The sequence below is a fragment of the Mauremys mutica genome, chromosome 22, assembly GCF_020497125.1.
Source record: "Mauremys mutica isolate MM-2020 ecotype Southern chromosome 22, ASM2049712v1, whole genome shotgun sequence".
Taxonomy (NCBI): domain Eukaryota; kingdom Metazoa; phylum Chordata; order Testudines; family Geoemydidae; genus Mauremys; species Mauremys mutica.
Genome location: NC_059093.1, coordinates 806,348 through 824,585, shown reverse-complemented (window position 1 = coordinate 824,585; position 18,238 = coordinate 806,348). Strand labels below are relative to the sequence as shown.

Below are 18,238 nucleotides of genomic sequence, written 5' to 3'. Positions count from 1 at the left end.
ACGCTCCCACCCTGGCACCCAGCCCAGGGCTGTCCTAATGCTCCAAGCCTCAGCGCCGCCCCCTGAGGCGGGAAGGTTGGAGCTCGGCGGCCTCGGGCCTCCCTGAGGGGCGTGAGGGAACCGCGGCCCGCGGCGCAGGGAGCGCCTCGGGGAGGCGCTGAGGCGGGCGCGCCTGCAGTTGGCGGGTGGCCGCTAGGGCGCGCTGCTCCCTCCTCTGCGACCGCTACGCACAGAGTCGTCGGTCGAGGCAGGCGCCTTAAGATGGCGGCGGTCGCCAGGCTGGGCTCCTAGCGCCGCGATGGGGCTGTTTTACTGCCCCCTTTGCCGCCTCACCGCCTTCACGGGTCGGCGTCACCTCTACAGCGGCAGCCACCAGCAGCGGCTGCGGGAGGCGCTCGGCCGGCTGCAGGCCAAGGTGAGAGCCGGGAGCCCCCGCTTGGGGGCTGCCTACGGGGATACAAGGGAGCTCGGGGTGTGGGGGCGAGCTGGAGGGGGCGGGGAGCCAGGACGCCAGGGTTCTGTCCCCGCCTCCGACCCCAGCTCACTGCTTGGCTGGGGTGAGTCCCGCCTCCCCATCAGGAAATACGAGGCTCAGTAATAGAGGTGCTTGGCCTTCTCACAGCTCATCTTTGGTGGTAACTGAGTCAGCATTTCCCAGAGCATGGGGCTGTGGGTCTCGGGGGAGACGCGCCACAGGGGTGTGACCAGACACTGCCATTCTCCCTTAGCCCCCCCTTTCCGAGTTGTTGTTTTTCTAAAGTAAGTTTCTAACTTTTCTGATTGTGAAAAGATCCAAAATGTGAAGCGAGTGTAAATGCTGCACGGATGTCCCACGGAGTTTTGCCATCCAAACCACTAGCTCTGAGGTGTGCCCAGCCCTCCTCATTTCAGTGGCTACTAATGCCAGTGCCAGTCAACGGCTAAGGGTATGCCACTGGCAAGTGAACAACAAAACTTTTGTCTTTGAGGTGTTTAAAAAAAAAAAACCCTCAAAGGACAAAAGTTTTGCCCAGGACAAGTGCCGGGTGTGAACAGGATTTTGTCAGCAGGAGCACTCGCCTGTCGATAAAGCTAACTCTGCTTGTTGGGGGTAGAAATTTTTTGTTCGCAAGCCAACGAACAGCGGCTACACTATGAACCTTTTAGCAGCACGGCTGTAGCAACACCTCCAGGTAACTAAAAGCTGTGTAGTGTAGACGTAGCATTAGTCTTCACTGGGGGGAAAAAGTGTGTTTTTATGCCGAGAGCTATGTTGATGTAAAAGCCTACTGGAGTCATCAGTAGTTTTTATCTGGATGTAGCTAGTTGATGTAAATACAACATGGAAGATAAAAGGTTGACATTGATGTAAAAACTACTTGGGCCATGTCACCACTTGTTTACATAGAGACAGCTAATGTGAGATACCTGTCTCTGTGTAAACAACATCTTTTTCTACAGTGAAGACAAAGCTTAAACATCAATGTCAACTATTTTACTACTCACGAAAGCAGGTGGGAAAGGAGAGGATAATTAATATTACAAAAATCTACATTGGTGTTTACTAAAGTGTATGTGGGAAGGGGAGATGAGAGTTCAGAAGACTAGCTGGGTGGAGGAGCATGAGCCAAACATGTATACAATAAGAGGCATAGCCCTTTTTAAGCACATGATGGGATTGTAGGGGCCATGATTAGTTTCATTTTTGTGAAGAGGCCCAGCTTTCAAAAATTTGGTAAACAGGAGCTAATTCACCTCTCTTCCCTCCTTCATTCAGGTGCAGTTGGCTCGGAAGATGATTAAAAATGCAGTGGTTGTGAAGTATGAGGTAGGGGAGCATGATCAACTCTTCTGGTGTCTCTGCTGCAAGCAGGAGGTGAAAAGGCACCTGAGCCATGGAAGCCTGACAGTGCTGCATGGGGGACTTCTGCAGCACATGGCCAGGTAGGGTGCCCACAGCCCTATCTGCATCCTGGGGGGATGTTATGTTGTTTAATAATACTTTGTATGTGCACAGCCCCTCAACTCTGAGGCACAGAGATGAAGTGACATGCTTCAAATCATATAGTGAATCAGTGGGAGAGCTGAGAATAAAACCAAGGAGTTAATAACTAGATCCCTGCTGTAACCAATTAGATATGCTTGTGTAGGATAAGAAGTTAACATAATTCCAGTTCTACTGAAGTTTCTGACAGCCCTTAGTTTTTATTCCTCCCTTGCCACTGACTTGCTATAAGATTTTGGGCAAGTCACTTCCCTTCTGTTTACCTCCATGATCTTACGTGGAGGTTGTAAGAACTAATGGTAAAGTGTATGATGCAAGTTGCTTAACGTGTGCAGCTTTCTTAATTTGTCCACTCCAGAAGCAAATAACTAAAGAAAACACACCCAAGATGGTCTTCCGTGTATATCTCTAAAATGTGCACAACCTTATTTACTTATAGAATCTACATTAAGTGCCTCCTGGGGGGTGCACATGATGACAATTCAGATATGGAAGTGTTGATCTTAAAGAAAACCCACTGCTTAAAATCTAGTTACCCTAACACAACATAACTTTAAACTAGTAATTTAAATGACTCCTAACTCTTCCAGTATTATTATTCACTGATAATATTTTAGTGGTAGGTCTGTATAATATTGTACGTCTAAAAAAAAAAAAAAAGGTGCAAGGTCTGTATAACTGTGGTGAATAACACTTTGCTGTTCCATAAATCTTTCCTTATTAAAGTGTGGTTGCTCAGAGACAGCTTTCATTAGCTTTTGTGTGGACTAATTTGTGAGATATAGGAAGAAGAAATGGTCACACTCTACAGCTACGGTGATGATCATGATACAACTATCAAGGGAGACGGATGTGCTGTGTGTGTCTTTCAAGGCTTCTGTGACTTAGCCAAAATTCTACATCAGAGAAGGGCATGAACCAAACACCAGATTTTAGTGGTGTGTGATGCCCAAACACACCTTTGAATATGGACTTTGTTACTGACTTTTCTAAACAGGCTAAACCCTAAAATTGGGGTTGCACAAAATACAAAATTTTTATTCTATACTTTGCTTTTTCATGTTGCTTTAATGAGCAATGAAAACCAATACCTGTAGTGCTACAGCATATGTTACCTGCTTCCAATATCCTTTTATCTTGGTATCCTTATCTCTCTAGTTTTTGTCACATAGCCATGGGCAACCCAAAAAGTTGCTCTATCAGTATAAGTTAATAAATCTGTTTGAGATAAGCTATTAAGGAGACGTGTGCCAGTGATTAATCATGTGGCTCTCTACTTATTTAGATTGGGAGCTCAGGCTTTAAGTGATTTAATCAAACTTGATTTTATTCTTTTTTTTTTTTTTAAAAGCCTGGAGCATAAAAAAGAAGCCAACAAGTTCTGGTGGGAGAACAAAGCAGACGCCAAAATAAAGCAGCAGTTTCTGATTTCCCCTGAGGACTATGAACGGTATGTAGGCACTTTGTCTGTTTCTTTGCTTAGGGGTATAGAATTTGCTACATTAGATCCAACTATTGATTCAAAATTCTTTGGAACACAGATGTTTTACTGTATTTGTGGTGGTGTATAAATAAATAATTAGCCCAGACTCCTGCTTTGAGCAGCAACCAATATCTGATACCATCATCCCCTGCATCTGGCTAGTTACACTGTGCTAGGGATGATTTTCTGACTTCCCCAAGTGATCACCTCACTTTGTTGAGCATAAGATTAGCTCACCCTCTAGTAGCATAATTATAAAAAAGCTGAGTCATAAGATTATCCAGTCCTGTGTTTATTCCAGTCATATATACATTGCAAAATTTTAGCATTCATCATGGCTTATCTTCCATGGGCTTTACAACCAGTAACTCATTAAATCCTTGCAGGGTCCCTGCAAATCTAAGCCTTTTATCCCTCTCTTACAAATAGGGAAACTAAGGCACAGAGAATCAGCGTCCGAGGTTGAGGTAGAAATTCAGGTGGTCCCAGTTCCCAGCAGTTCAGCTGTCAGACTAAATCATGCCACAAAAGTGACTGATCTCTCAAATATTCTTTTAGGTTCAAATCATCACTTGTCAAAGCTCTGGATGCTTATGAAGAAAAAGAGGATGAGCTCATTAAAGAGGTGAACAGAGATGCCCTAGGTGTGCTGTGCCTGACTTATCTGTTTGCTTTGCCTTTTGTCCTTATCCTATTTCTTGCTTTGTTTGATTCCAGATGGCATCCCATATCCGAGAAGTGGAGCAGAGCAGACAGGAAATGGTACATGCTGTCTTAGAGGTTTGTTTTCCCAGGATGCACCTGAGCAGTATCCAGCAAATGATTGATTGTTTCCACAAGCCCTCTGAGTTCTTATAGATGGCTATTTTCTGAATTGATTCTTATGTTGAAACTACATACAATTTACTTCTAATAACTTGTTCTCTCTCCTGCCAGTGGGGAGGTTCTGATGTGACAATTGATAGGACTGCTGCACTGTGATTGCAAATCTCTGGCTTAATTCAGGTGTGGTTATCAGTCTCACAAATAGTGCAGTGCTTATGTTTGAATGATCACTGTGACAGAAATCTTCTTATCCTTGCTAGTTCTTCTAGGATAGGGTTGGATGTGGGTGACAGAGAAGGAATCTGGAATAAAATGTACTATTATACCTGCACTGTGGAAAACTACAAAGAGTCTGGTGGCACCTTAAAGACTAACAGATTTATTTGGGCATAAGCTTCCGTGGGTAAAAAACCTCACTTCTTCAGATGCATTTTTGCCCACGAAAGCTTATGCCTTAGTCTTTAAGTTTCCACCAGACTCCTTGTGTTTTTTGTGGATACAGACTAACACGGCTACCCCATGATGCTTGTGGAAAACTAGACACTTAAATACCCTTGTTTATAAGATACTAGTATGTATATTACCTTCATGCATTGCATTCTCTAAAGAAGCACCTGGAACCAGATATATCCTCTTGCTGGGAGTTCAGTCTTGCACTTACAGGGGATGGAATCTGTTAGGCCTTTAGACTATACTGAAACAAAACAGGTAAAGTTATTGGCCCTTTTTATATTTTTAAAAAGTGCAAAATTTGTCTGACTCCATAGAAAGGGCATTGTGGTGTTGTAGATTCACTCAATGACTCTAGTTCAAATTGCTCCTTTTACAAATTAAAAAGATTGCACTTTATAATTGTGGATGCTGAAAGCACCCTGGGCTCCTCAAGTAAGTCCGGCTCCATCCTCATCAGTAATAAATACTCTGCAATTTGAACCTAGCTTACAATCCTTTTGGTGATTCACAAGCCATTGAAAGACAGCTCACTCTCCGTATTTGTTTCCTCTTGCTCGCACTGCAGAGCCAGGGCAAAAAAAAACAACTTTAGTATCTACACTGAAAATTCCCATTTTCCTTGCCTCCAGAATATAAACATGAATATATGATTGCAATATGAGGTGTCTCATAAAACAGGAAGGGCCTTACTGTTGAATACCAGAAAAAATGTTTATTTTTCCTGAATCAAACTCAGCCTCAAACAGGGACAGAATTTTGCGATGCGTCATCTGCCTTCAGTACACCTGGAGGGCATAAAAGGTAAGAAATTTGCCTTTTATATCATTGTGTGTGTGTCCCCTCTGCTTAGGAGTTTTGAATTTGGTGAAGTGCTGAATAGCAATTATCTAGAGAGTTACTAACACTGTTTCCCTGGCCAGTATAGCTAGGGCATTAATGACTGTTGCTATCACTGTACTATCTGTTACTTACCTGTACCATTTCTCTGAGTTAACACAGTTCTCAAGAGCAGCAGCAGGCACCTTCAGCCATCTGCAAACCCCCAGTGGTCAAATTCATTTTTCCTTCAGTACCATAGAACAAACAATTCATGTTACCCTTTCTGAAAAGGTGGATAATGTCCTGCCTCCAAAAGGGTGTTTTAAGGACTGAACATTGCAAAGAGCTAGACTGAACTTTATAAATGCTAATTATTGTTAGCTGCTGCTGCTGAATTGCCTCTCCTCCCCATTCAAAATCTCCAAACTTGAACGCATGAATTGAAGTATTTATGCCTCACCTGTGTCCCAGAACTTTTATTTAACAATTCCATGGTGTAGGTTGAAGGACATTTGCTCTTTTGCTGTTGTCTGGATACCAAATGCCTTACCTGACAAGCTATTTTGGCTCCTGTGTTCTAGTGACATCACCATCACCACAGAAGAGCAGCTTGGTCCAAGTGCCATTCAGATAACACCTGATTTAGATTGGATGGAAGGAAACCATGCTCTGACTTTTATTGGCCACCAGGTAAGGTTGGGGAGGAGCTTACAGAGTCACTTTCCATTTTTCATGGGTACTGGTATTTCAAATCATAGCTAATGGAATTCATGCTTTTAGCATTTGGTAAGAATCAGATTTATGGTTTGTAGGCTTCCCCAATGGCATAACTACTGAGAAAGCAACCCAATGGATTTCAGTGACTGAGTGGGTGAAAAACTCTCAGCTCTGAAACATGGAACTTTTGTTTCACTAACTGAATGTTTCCTAAAAGAAATGCACTGAAAATGAAAGATCCCGAGTACAGGCTAATCTGTTAGATGGGGATAGAGAAAAAGACCCTTAACCTCTTTGTTTATCTTTATTGCAAAGTTTCATTGGGGAAGGGAATTTCAAATGGAATTCATACTCCCATGAGCTGCTATTTTCAGTTACACCTCTACCTCAATATAACGCTGTCCTTGGGAGCCAAAAAATCTTACCGCGTTGTAGGTGAAACTGTTATATCGAACATGCTTTGATCCACCGGAGTGCGCAGCCCCGCCGCACTGCTTTACAGTGTTATATTGAGGTAGAGGTGTATCAGGGTCCCCTTGTCTATTTGTCCATACTTGAAGATCTGTGCAATCCAATAGTTTATTAACTGTTACTGTTTTTTGTGTATCTGCTGTGGTAGTACAAAGTTACAATAAAAGTTGCTTTTTTTAATCATCCAGTTCTAATTGGGATTTTCTTAATGTTTTGAAAACAGGAATCAGAAAGGAAGGGAAATGTTCACACAGGTACATGTTTAATTGTTGCCAGGGTTTCACATTTACAACCTTATCAAACATTTCTGGGCTGTACTATTTCAGACTGCTTTTAGGTATTAGAATTGAGTGGAGCAAAATCAGGCTTATAATGGAAACTCCTTTGAAACTAACTGTATGATTGCAAAGTGTGAACTGTAATGGCTCTTAACTGTGAAAATTAAGATGTGTAGTCCTTTTTCTCCACAAAGGATAGTACTTCCAGGAGAAGCCATTTCACCACTGATTTGTTAGGGAAAGTATACAGAAATTTTGGGGTACTTTTCCCATCCTCTCCCCCTAGGTTTGTATTTATGGTTATTTCAGTAGCCAAGCACATTCCCTATTACCTCCTAGGTGCCAAACCTCCCTGGCTGATGCAGGATGAAGAGGAGTTTAGAAGTAAACAGCAGATTGGACCTTCATATGAGGAATTTCTCAAAGAAAGTGAGTGGCTTTGGATTACTACTTGAATATATTGAGGTGAGGGCTAGTTTTTAAATTCTGGTTTTATTTAAAAAGCAAATCACAATACATAGAATGAAGTGTCTACTACAAAGTCAGCGTGACAAGTTTGTGTATAAAACTTCAGTGCTGCAGGGTAGATGAGGTACATTAAACTCTGCATAGAGGCTAGGTAATGGTGATTTTATGATAATTCTGGAGATGAATTCCAGTTAAGAAGCAGACTCTGGTGAGAGAGAGAGAGAGAGGAAAAAAAAACCCTACCTGTTCAGAGAGACCAGTATTCTCCCAACCATTTTTTCTATAACTTTACCTAAAATGTTTGATAGAACCTCTTCACTCTCTCTGAACTAATGATTCTTAGAGGAGAAGCAGAAGCTGAAAAAGCTTCCAGCAGATCGCGTTGGTGCCACCTTTGATCACACCTCTCAGACAAGTGAAGGCTGGCTTCCCTCCTTTGGAAGGGTCTGGAATCATGGCAGGAGGTGGCAATCCAGGTAAGCATCTTCCTATGATGGGCTGAAATTCAAAAGGTGGGGTTCCTTGTATGTATACAGTGTTGGCAATTTGTAGGAAGGGGATTTCTCAAATGATCATTGACCGGGTAGTAGTGTATTTGAAATAGATGTCTTGCTGCAAGTAGTAGTAGGAGTTAATGCTCAGTATGTGAAGCCTTGGATTTGTGAAATTCTATTGCTGAAATATCTCTCACCACCTTTAAACAAAGCTATGTCTCTACTACAGCAACACTGAGTTCAGCATGTCAGGTAAAACTTTGCCTTATATTGTGACTCCTGTTCTCAAAAGAGGCGGCACTTGGTATAAATTGACAGTTGTAGGTGTAGTAGGGTATCAGGCGGAAGCTTACTGTAAAGTACTGCTTTAGATTTGTGAACAACACTACTGAATTACAGGGAGTGCTGTTTGCCATAGCTACCAGAACAGCAGAACCATCCTTAGGAAATAGTTAAACTGTTATAACTAATGCCTCACCTGAAAGTGCATATAAGTGAGCATCTATGATAAGTGCTATTCTGTAGTGCTGATTATAGTATGTTTCCTAGCATGCTGCATTCACCAAGCTTTTTCATTTTTTTTTAAAGACATCAGTTCAAAGCTGAATCCAGCAAAGAAAGAGACTGTCAAAGGAAGACCCAAAAGAGACCAAAATCTGAGCTTCAATGAAAGACACACCCCAGGTATTTAATATACAAAGTGTGTAACTTGACACTGTCAGTGCTGTTACATTTACCACAATATATAATACCACTGTATAGAAACTCGAACTAATTTTGCTTATCTACCTTTATTAAAACTATTAAGTGGGACTTCAGTGTGCTGTTCTATAGCATAGATGAAAAAGTGCCTAAGGCTGCTTTTGCCAGATCTATCAGCACCATACCATTAAGAAGTGTATGAGGATATTTTTTTACTCCATCTCACCCCCTTAAGAAGCAGCAAACAAATTAATTCAACAATTTTATTGTATACATTTATTTAAGATTGCAGAGGTGACTGGAAAACCTGCAAAGCAAAAAGCAGTGAATTAGTCATGTGGAACTCATCTAATAATCTGTCCTACTGCAACACTTGTAATGTGAAAAAGTCCTCCACTCCTCATACTTTTTATGAAGAAAAGAGTTTGGATGGCTGGTTGCTAGTGGCCAGATAGCAAATTCCAGAGAGGCCTTAAGGCAACCATGGGACTAAGAAAAGCATGGAGTGAGCCTGACAAATGATTGACCCCATCTTCTCAAATATCCATTGCTATAACAGCACAACCTCTAATTTATTAGAATTTCCTTCTTCCACTCATGGGCAGGCAATAATTCACTATTAATGCTTTCAGCACTATGGCTGTTTGTTTTTACTCTGTTTAAAAGTAGATTCCTAATATCAGGGACTCCCCAAAGCACTGGAGGAGTCCACATCAGAATTTTGGCTAGCAGTTCTATTAACCATGTGTACATCAGAGGGGAAGGGATACCTGCAACTCTAGAATTTCAATAGCACCTCACTTTTTTAAGCATCCTCCCCACCAGCAGGTGCATCTCCACCCTTTGTGTTTCTGGTGTAAATCACTTGGGCTCGGTGCTTGGATACAAGTTTGATCAAACCTACAAAGGAAGCAGAAAACATTTAGGAAAACAAATGTGCAGAATCTTTAACAAACAAGCAGTGTTAACACAACCATGGGAGACGCACATATTTCCAAAGGTTGAGAGCTTAAGACAGCATTTCAATAACAGAAGTAGATTGAAATAAGTGTTCCACTGTGCCTTCTACACCAGGAACACTGAAATAAATTCCTATTGAGGCCCCTGGCAACCAGAGTCAAAAGTCCTGTCTAGAACACAGTAGTCCCAACACTAAATGTTCTGTAGGATAGCAGGACTTCAGCATGATCCAGGAACAGTTACCATTGCAAAACTGAGCCAAGTTTTTCAGTTGTCAGCAAGGTGCCCTCTAATTTTTTCCATTCACATGCATCAAGTTATTAAGGTGAGGCCAGTAGACACAAACCTAGATATAATATATATTTTTAAAAAGAATCATAAGCTCTGGGAAGCAGCTCCAAGGCAGAGGGGCACCTGAACTGCACAGCACTTTATAGCAGGGTGGGCAGCCGCTGCAGCTTAGAGGGAACTTAGGTTGTCAGTACACCTGGCTACATAGTCATCTCCTGCCACTGTTTTCCACACTAGATATGATCTTACTGTTCACAGATACTATGAATATCAAGCAGACAATTTTTTGCATTATATTTAAAATTATGAACATAAGTAACTGCTTTAGGAACAGATTACATCAATTCTGATGTGGTCTTATAGAAAAAGATTAAAATGCCAAGTAAAATATCTATTAGACTGATAAGAAAAGAAAGGAGACTTAAGATTTAAAAAAAACTTAAAATACTCATTATTGAACTCTTTTGTACACAAGCTACCTGCAAATAGATTTGTATCAAATCAATCACCAACAAATAAGGGAGATAAGAGTACATTTGGTTTGAGGTCCCCCAATCCACAGTTCAGTGTTTTTACCTTTGCTGAGCAGTTCTTGGAGGGCAGCCCTTGCTAAAGATCCTCGAATCTTCAACCTTTCAGAGACTACAGCTGGTGTGATGAGCTTGTAGTTGGGCACTTCTTTGCACAGTTTATCATAAGTAGCCTTATCAAACAAAACAAGGTTGTTCAGCTTGTCTCTTACTTTCCCCTTGGACCACTTCTACATGAAGAAAAAGAAAGGGAACATCACCATCAAAGAAGCAACACAAATACCCTCTCAATGAAAGCTTTGCCATGATTAGCATTTCCTCCATGACCACCTAATGCAAGCTTGTTGCTCAGATGAGCAACAATTAGAGTCACCTATTCACTGTTATCAGCACTGACCCATTAGCACCATGCTCCAACATGCACAATAGGGCCTTTTCTACACTACCACAAAATACTGTCTGCTCTGGAATTTTCAATCAGGCATTTTTACCACTGTTATTCAATCATGCTGTGTTAAGCCACTTGAGGGCCTATTCAGTACTATCAATGCTGCACCCGTAAGTCATCCACAAAAGTGGCGAAGTGTAACTTGAAACTAACATTTGCTTCTTTGTGATGTATAAAGCAGGACTAAATTTCCCATCCAACCAGCTCAATTTTCACATTTGAAATTCAGGCATTAGCTACCTTATTAACAGTATGGGACATCCCAAAATTAGTAGGATTATGATGTTATACTTACCAAGGAAGTGAAACAGTCTTCAATGTTGAAGAGTCTTATAAATCACCTTTATACTAATGGGGGTAGGGGACTGCAATTTGCCCCCTTGCAACTCAAAAGTATAAAGGGTTGAAGAGATACTCCTAATTTCAATAATCACATGACATTCCCTCTTTAATTATATCAAGTTAAACTCTAAGGGACTATAAGGTTTACAGTAACCTGCTAACATTTTTAATATACTTATTTTTACATGGTGTCTAAGACATACAGTTGGCAATTAGCAATTAATATAATTTATTTTAAAGCACTTCATACATTAACAAAAAAAAAAAACAGTTAAGAGCTCTATGACACAGAGAAACCTGTTTGAAAGCCTCCCTCCCAGTCACTAAGGGCTTGGCTACACTTAGCAGCACTGGTAGTTTGCAGCGCTGGTCATCAAGCTGTGTAGGAGCAGCGCTGGTGTGTGGCCACACTCACAGCTACCAGCACTGGTGTGTGGCCACATTTGCAGCATTTCCAGCGCTGTTGGGAGTGATGCATTATGGGCAGCTATCCCAGCATTCAAGTGGCCGCAACGTGCTTTTCAAAAGAGGGGGGTGGAGTGGGGTCTAGTGTGACAGGGAGCGGGGGGAAAGAGAGAGTGGATTTTTGGAGCCAACACTGTGTGTTAGCTTCCTGACTTGAAAAATCAGAACATTTTTCCGACCCCTTAGTCTTAACTCTTAATTGCAAACAGCATGTAGGCAACACGACTCCCCGCTGTTTCCCTGCCTGCCTCTCATTTGATTGTTTACAGCCAAGTACAGATGATCACAGCAAACAGGAGCTGTGTTTGTTTTTTAGATAGCAGCAGCAACGGAGGAGCTCCACAGAGCTCGTTCACAACAGGGAGGAGGATCTCATTTGATTTCACAGCAAACAGGAGCTGATAAGCAGCTCCGGTAGAAACGGAGCGAAACGGAGCTCCTCCGGAGGTTCACAACAAAACAAAGAGAGGCTGCATAACAAAACAAAGGGAGTAATTTAGTTTAAAGCATTCTGGGATATCTCCTTATTCCCTGGAGGCCAATAAAAGCGCTGGTGTGTGTCCACACTTGATGAGCAGCGCTGGATCACCAGCGCTGCAATCGCTACACCCCAACCTGGCCAGGTGTACAGCCAGCGCTGCAGCCAGGGAGTTGCAGCGCTGGATGTGCCTTGCAGGTGTGGACAGTTACTAATTGCAGCGCTGGAAAGCCTCTACCAGCGCTGCAACTTGCAAGTGTAGCCAAGCCCTAAGGAGTTAGTCTGTAGTCACAACTACTGTTAAATATCGAATGGAGAATCTCTCCTATATAATTCTTAAATACAATTAACCAGTATGATTAAAGTAGAGATTTAATTATAGAACAATACAGTATCTCACTGTGTGACCTTACACACAGCCTAGGGCTCAGCTACACAGGAAAACCGACCACACAGCTACTGCTCTCTGCCCTCCAAGGGAGAGGACACAGGCTCATCTTACAGAAAGCACGCAGAGAATAAATAGTGACAAGTGCTCTCCTGAGTATCCAGACCCTACTGCAGAGCCCAGTGGACCCAGGCACCGCAGTGCAGACTCCTACCTTTTTTTTGGCTTTACCCCCAGATTTGTTCACTGGGTCCTTATCTTTCTTCGCGGACTTCCCCGCATCCTTCTTCTTCTTATCGTCCTTGGGGGGCTGGAGAAAGAAGAGACGGGGGGGGGGGGGAGAAGAGAGAGAGATGAAGGCAGGCTCCAGCCCTGGGAAAATCCGCCCCCACCCGATACCGCCAGGCGCAGGCCCGCCGAGTGCACGGAAAGAAGCTTCTACGGCGGACACCCCCGCCCCCAGCTTCCACGCGGCCCTAACATGAGCCTTCCCCACCCGGGCGCCTGCCAACGCGGGAGAGTCCAGGGTTAGGCCTCCTCGAGGGGACCGGCCCCCACGTGCTCCGGTCTCTCACAGAGACCCCCTGTCCTAGGCCAAGCCGAGGCGCTAGGCCCCGGGGCCGGCTCACCATGGCGGCGGCGGTGCTGGCGGCGAGAGGAGCAGCTGCTGCTGCTACTTCAAGATGTCGGACGAGAAAGGAAAAAGCCTGCTTAGGGAGTCTGGGAAACCCCGTGCTTTCACTGCACTTCCGGAGCATGTGGCAACACCGCGTCCGGGTCAACCGGAAAGAAATACAATTCCCATAATACAACGCTCCAAAATCGGAAATACGTGTCTCTCCCACAATGCACTGCGCGGGTGCGTAGTGCCGGTCGTAGAACTACCTCTCCTAAAGTAGTCCGAGGCGACATGGCCATTTTCAGCGTGTACGTTGTGAACAAGGCCGGAGGCCTCATCTACCAGCTGGATCACTACGCGCCGCGCTCCGAGACCGAGAAAACCTTCAGCTTCCCCTTGGACCTGGTGCTTAAACTGCACGACGAGCGCGTGGTGGTGGCGTTCGGGCAGCGGGACAGCATCCGGGGTGGGTGTCCGAGCGGGGGCGCCAGGGAAACACCGCAGGGGATCCTGCGAGGCCTGGGGCACTGATAGGGCCCGCCGGCCGGGGGGTTGGTACCGCCCGCCTGGGAGGGTGCTATGGCCGTTAGGGGGCTGGTACCGCCCGCTTGGGGGCACCGGAGGGATTGGGGTGCCGGTACCGGCTGCTGGAGGGGGAGGATGGTGCCTACTAGGGGGTTGGGGGTGCTGGTACCGGCCACTGGGGAGGTTCGGGGGGCTGTGCTCACTGGAGAGCTGTTGTGGGGGCTTGTGCTTTTGGGAGATACTGGGGCACATTGGTTGTGCTTGCTGGGTGGGAAGTAGTGTCATGACACTATTTACACTTTAACAGTGGCTGTGCTAAACCATAAATACTCTTAACAGTGATTCTAACTAGAGGCAGGTCTAGAGAGGCCAGTGATAAGGTCTGCTATTGGAGTTCCTAGTTCCAATATTCATTTGAAACAAATAAGCCTCAGCTCTGATTTTTCCCTTTGCTTCTTTCAGTTGGACATGCTGTGCTTTCCATCAATGGCATTGATGTGAATGGGAAATACACTGCTGACGGGAAGGAGGTGCTGGAGTACCTTGGCAACCCTACTAACTACCCTGTGTCCATCCGTTTTGGCCGGCCTCGCCTCTCCTCCAATGAGAAGCTCATGCTGGCCTCCATGTTCCACTCGTGAGTTTGCACTGGGAAGTCTAGCTCTCTGTGCCCTGGCTACCATGGCACTGATGTAGTAATGCCCACCATTTGTGAGGCACTGGCCAAACCCAGAGGAAGACACATTCCTTGCCCCGAAGAAGGTACACTTCCCAAAGATAAATTGAGGGTGGAGAAGGGATCCAGTATACACTATCCTATCTCTAGTAACTTGAAGAGGAATCTTTTGTGTTAGACTTAAATAATTTCTCTTTGTTTATGAAGGTTGTTTGCAATTGGGTCCCAGTTGTCTCCTGAGCTGGGGAGTTCCGGTATTGAGATGTTAGAAACAGACACATTTAAACTACACTGTTTTCAGACCCTAACAGGTAAGACTTACTGCTTATGTTATCCCTGTTAGTTCAGTCTTGAGGCTGTTTCTCCCTCACTCTGAAAAGACAGTACAAACTGCTTTATTTACTCCTTGTGGGATTCTGTGCATGTGCAGAATTAATGACACCTGACAGGGAAGCTGCAAGAGCAGTCACACACCACTCCCTAGCTGTGCAGGTACATTGTTTCAGGCAGCTGGCGGAGAGGTAAATCACCGCAGGGCTGGGGACACTCCAGCCAGTGGCTCCTACCCTGAGCTGGGATCAGCTGCTAATCCTGGCTGGGCTGGAGGCAGGAGAAGACAGGACTTCCTCTTCCCCTGCAAGGAGTGGCTGGGGCTTCATCAGACCCACCCCCAGCTGCAGGAAGCTCAGCATCCTTCCCTGCTTCCTGCCCCCATCACTCCTCAGCTGAGGGGAGAAGGATCACTGTACAGAGAGCTGCTCCCCCATCCACCCAACCCCTCTGCATCTGGACCTCCCATATCTAGATACCCCTGCCAAGCCTCACCCCATACACCCAGAACCCCCCTAGCTCTCCATACCCAAACCCCACCCCATTGGACTTCAACCCCTGCGTCTGGAGCCCCCTGCACCCAGACCACCCCCCACTGAGCTCCCTGCACTCAGACCCCTACCTTGATGAGCCCCACCCTAAGCCTCCACATCCAGACCCCCATGCCAGTGACCCCCCAATTAGCTGCAGCCAGACCCCCCTGCTCCCACAGCACTCTGACCCCCCGCTCAGTCCCATGCACCCAGAGCCCTCCACTGAGCCCCCACCCACATTCACCTGGAAGCCCCTGCAGAGTCCCATTGCCCCTGCATCTGGAAACCCCCACCCCGCCCCCCGTGAGCTTCTGTGCATCCAGATCCCCCGCTGAGCTGCCTGCACCCAGATTGTCCCACACAGAATCCTCTCACCCCATACTTGGATCCTGGCTGGTTGAGCCTACCTGCCCCACACCTGGTGTACCTGGCTCAGAGAGCCAGGCCCAGGCCTTGAGCTGTGTCAGGGTTGGGTGCAGCCTGAGCCTGTGTCCCTGGGGGGGGAGGCTGCTGCGTGCTCCCCACTGCCATGCTGGAGCCTCTGCATTTATTTATTGACAAAACTTGCAGAATTTCAAAATATTGTGTGCAGAATGCCCTCAGGAGTATTTATTAGACTTGTATATTGCTGCAAAAGTAGTGCTTTTGTGCTTGATCTTTATTCATATGGTGTTTCTCTGAATTAGATTGTCAGTTCCTCTGGATAGAGGCCCATCAGCTCTTTGTAAATCCTTTTGTATACTTCTGGTGTTGTCTAACTGGATACTGAAATAAGTGCCTTTTGTCCTAAAATGGCAAAGTACCTCCCAAATATGCATTAACCCGCAACTGCTTACTCACCACCCAGGAATTATCCCCTTTACAGCAAGGGAAACTAGCTTGTCTTGTCTATGCCTCAGTTGGCCAACATGTCTTTAAAGTCTGGATTCTAGTTGAGAAATTGCAAATGAAACCTAGCCTGTGCTTGAAGTGCAAGATTCCCCTAGAGGTGCTCAAGTGTATAGGCATGGTAGCAGTGTTACAAAATATGCTGTGCTCTAGAAGTAAAATCACCCCCTGAATGGTAGCTTGCTAAAATACACTACTCAGTCATTAATCTTTCTCTATATAACTTAAACAAAACAAGGCACGTTTTAAGTATTCTTCAAATGGTGTCAGCTGCTCTCCTGTCCTTCCTGTAAATGAGACCTTTTCAATTATATTTGGGAATATATTTCATAGTAGTATTACCTTTGCAGCTTGCGTGTAGTCTATGCTAATGCTTCTTTCGTTATGGCTCCAGGGATCAAATTTGTGGTGCTTGCTGATCCACGGCAAGCTGGAATAGAGTCCCTTCTGCGCAAGATCTATGAGATTTATTCTGACTTTGCTCTGAAAAATCCTTTCTACTCACTGGAGATGCCAATCAGGTAGGGAGTAGGCAGATGTGTAGAACAAGGTACGTAGCACTTGCTCAGCTCTCCACTTTGAGAGCACTGTACAACCATTAATATGACCCCCTTGTGGAAGAGAAGACATATTTATTTTAGAGTGGGGAAGCAGACAGGTGATTTTACTGTCTGAGGTTACTTGGACAGTGACAGAATTGGAAGCAGATCATGTCTTCCCTGAGTCCATTCACTAAAAATAAACCTAAGCTTGCTGGGTTCTCTTTTGACCTGGGCTGCTGACTGGAGTTCTGCTAGCATACCTGACTACGTTGTGCTGTAAACAAAACTAGTGTCTGCGTCAATCAAAAACCTAACTTTTTGCATGATTAAACTAAATTCCATAAGGAGGTTCAGCGCTGCCAAGTTCTTGAAGGTCTTCTAAGGATTCCTGTCCTCTACAAAAGGCTGGAGGAAACCTTCTCTGGAGTTGTTCCATTTGAGCAATGTGACTTGCTCTCTCAGCAGGGCCCTTATTAAAGTGGCAATTAAGCTTTGTTTTTTAAACTGTTTTGACATGTCAAATCGGAAAGCTGAACTCAAGCTGCTTTGTTCATCAGTCTTTTGATTCAAAAAGTTGCCCTTAGCAAAGTATGGAAGAGAAGCTGGTATAGGAATGGGGCTCTCTTCGAGCTAATGTTTCGATTAAAAACACCAGTATGTTTTAGGTTGTAGATGGAGATTTTTGTCACCCAATTCTGATGCCTGTATTTCTGTGACTATTTCAGGTGTGAGCTGTTTGATCAGAACTTAAAACTTGCTTTGGAGGTAGCAGAAAAAGCTGGACCATTTGGACCAGGATCATAGGACTTTTCCAGTGTCAGTACTGAGCCTCTCCTCCCTAGACAGCCTTTCCAGGATTCTGTCTCTGGCTACAGCAGCCAGAGAGGAGGTCATAAGGTCCCAAACTGCTTTTGTCATCTTCAGAAATGCTGCTTTATTCTATGGGTGTGGAATCTACCTTTGCCTAACAGTGAATGTTATTACAGCTAAGAATGGGCATACGTGGCTGAAGCTATGATTGCAGCTCTAGTGCTGTCACTGTAACACAGAAGAAGGTAAGACACAACATGGTGCTAAAACCTCAGTTATACTCCCCTTTTACACTCAAGTGTGCGTGTATGTATATATTAGTTTTTCTCTGCAGCTTTAATTTATGGCTCAGACAAATGGTTACTTTGAATGTACAAGTAAAACATTCCCTTTAAGTGTGGATAGATTAATTCTTGGACTGGATGCATTCACTCCTGCTAGAGCTAGTATGAATTAGTGCAAACATGCAGCCTGGTTATTGTCACTCTGGTGTTCTGTTTTACCATCTGAAACCATTCTAGCTTGAGATGCGCTTTCCTGTGCCCAGAACCCCAGTGGAAGGCAACACTTCAGCTTACCTCTGTGTAAACAGGAATAATGGATTTCAACCAGGGGAGGTGGCTGAAATTAATAAGGAATAAAGTAAAAAAAGTTCCTTTGTGTCTGCACAGCTGTTCTGAGGAATAACAGCAGGAAGGGCACCATAAAATGACTGCTGC

General features: G+C 44.6%; 3 protein-coding genes across 6 annotated transcripts; 2 read left to right on the top strand and 1 right to left on the bottom strand.

The window, feature by feature from the left end:
- Positions 1–229: 229 nt before the first annotated feature.
- On the top strand, positions 230–8,717 carry CENATAC (centrosomal AT-AC splicing factor). Its single transcript, XM_044997120.1, has 11 exons — positions 230–415; positions 1,757–1,923; positions 3,336–3,434; positions 4,026–4,092; positions 4,185–4,247; positions 5,482–5,546; positions 6,146–6,254; positions 6,976–7,006; positions 7,370–7,459; positions 7,842–7,974; positions 8,581–8,717. The coding sequence occupies exons 1-11, from the start codon at positions 299–301 to the stop codon at positions 8,660–8,662; spliced, it is 1,023 nt and encodes a 340-aa protein (XP_044853055.1). The 5' UTR covers positions 230–298; the 3' UTR covers positions 8,663–8,717.
- RPS25 (ribosomal protein S25) lies at positions 7,504–13,386 on the bottom strand. Of its 4 annotated transcripts, none has more exons than XM_044997124.1 (5): positions 13,226–13,386; positions 12,811–12,906; positions 10,522–10,705; positions 9,465–9,594; positions 7,504–9,001 (listed from the first exon to the last, which is right to left on the bottom strand). In XM_044997124.1, exons 1-4 carry the CDS (start codon positions 13,352–13,354, stop codon positions 9,500–9,502), a joined length of 504 nt encoding a protein of 167 aa, XP_044853059.1. In that variant the 5' UTR covers positions 13,355–13,386; the 3' UTR covers positions 7,504–9,001; positions 9,465–9,499. The 4 variants fall into 4 exon arrangements, with proteins under 4 accessions (XP_044853059.1, XP_044853058.1, XP_044853057.1 ...); XM_044997123.1 differs by having other exon boundaries at positions 9,491–9,594; XM_044997122.1 differs by having other exon boundaries at positions 9,496–9,594.
- Positions 13,387–13,408: 22 nt separating this feature from the next.
- TRAPPC4 (trafficking protein particle complex subunit 4) lies at positions 13,409–17,923 on the top strand. The gene is made up of 5 exons (XM_044997121.1): positions 13,409–13,681; positions 14,203–14,377; positions 14,624–14,727; positions 16,562–16,688; positions 17,435–17,923. Exons 1-5 carry the CDS (start codon positions 13,507–13,509, stop codon positions 17,511–17,513), a joined length of 660 nt encoding a protein of 219 aa, XP_044853056.1. The 5' UTR covers positions 13,409–13,506; the 3' UTR covers positions 17,514–17,923.
- The last annotated feature ends 315 nt before the right edge of the window (positions 17,924–18,238 follow it).

Coding starts and splice junctions, on each gene's coding strand:
- CENATAC (XM_044997120.1), top strand. CDS start 299: ATGGGGCTGTTTTACTGCCCCCTTTGCCGCCTCACCGCCTTCACGGGT. Junction 4,248..5,481: donor TGGTACATGCTGTCTTAGAG/GTTTGTTTTCCC, acceptor AATCAAACTCAG/CCTCAAACAGGGACAGAATT. Junction 7,007..7,369: donor GAAGGGAAATGTTCACACAG/GTACATGTTTAA, acceptor ATTACCTCCTAG/GTGCCAAACCTCCCTGGCTG.
- RPS25 (XM_044997124.1), bottom strand. CDS start 13,354: ATGCTCCGGAAGTGCAGTGAAAGCACGGGGTTTCCCAGACTCCCTAAG. Junction 10,706..12,810: donor GGGGTAAAGCCAAAAAAAAG/GTAGGAGTCTGC, acceptor TTCTTCATGTAG/AAGTGGTCCAAGGGGAAAGT. Junction 9,595..10,521: donor CCAAGAACTGCTCAGCAAAG/GTAAAAACACTG, acceptor CTTCCTTTGTAG/GTTTGATCAAACTTGTATCC.
- TRAPPC4 (XM_044997121.1), top strand. CDS start 13,507: ATGGCCATTTTCAGCGTGTACGTTGTGAACAAGGCCGGAGGCCTCATC. Junction 14,728..16,561: donor CTGTTTTCAGACCCTAACAG/GTAAGACTTACT, acceptor TTATGGCTCCAG/GGATCAAATTTGTGGTGCTT. Junction 16,689..17,434: donor TCACTGGAGATGCCAATCAG/GTAGGGAGTAGG, acceptor TGACTATTTCAG/GTGTGAGCTGTTTGATCAGA.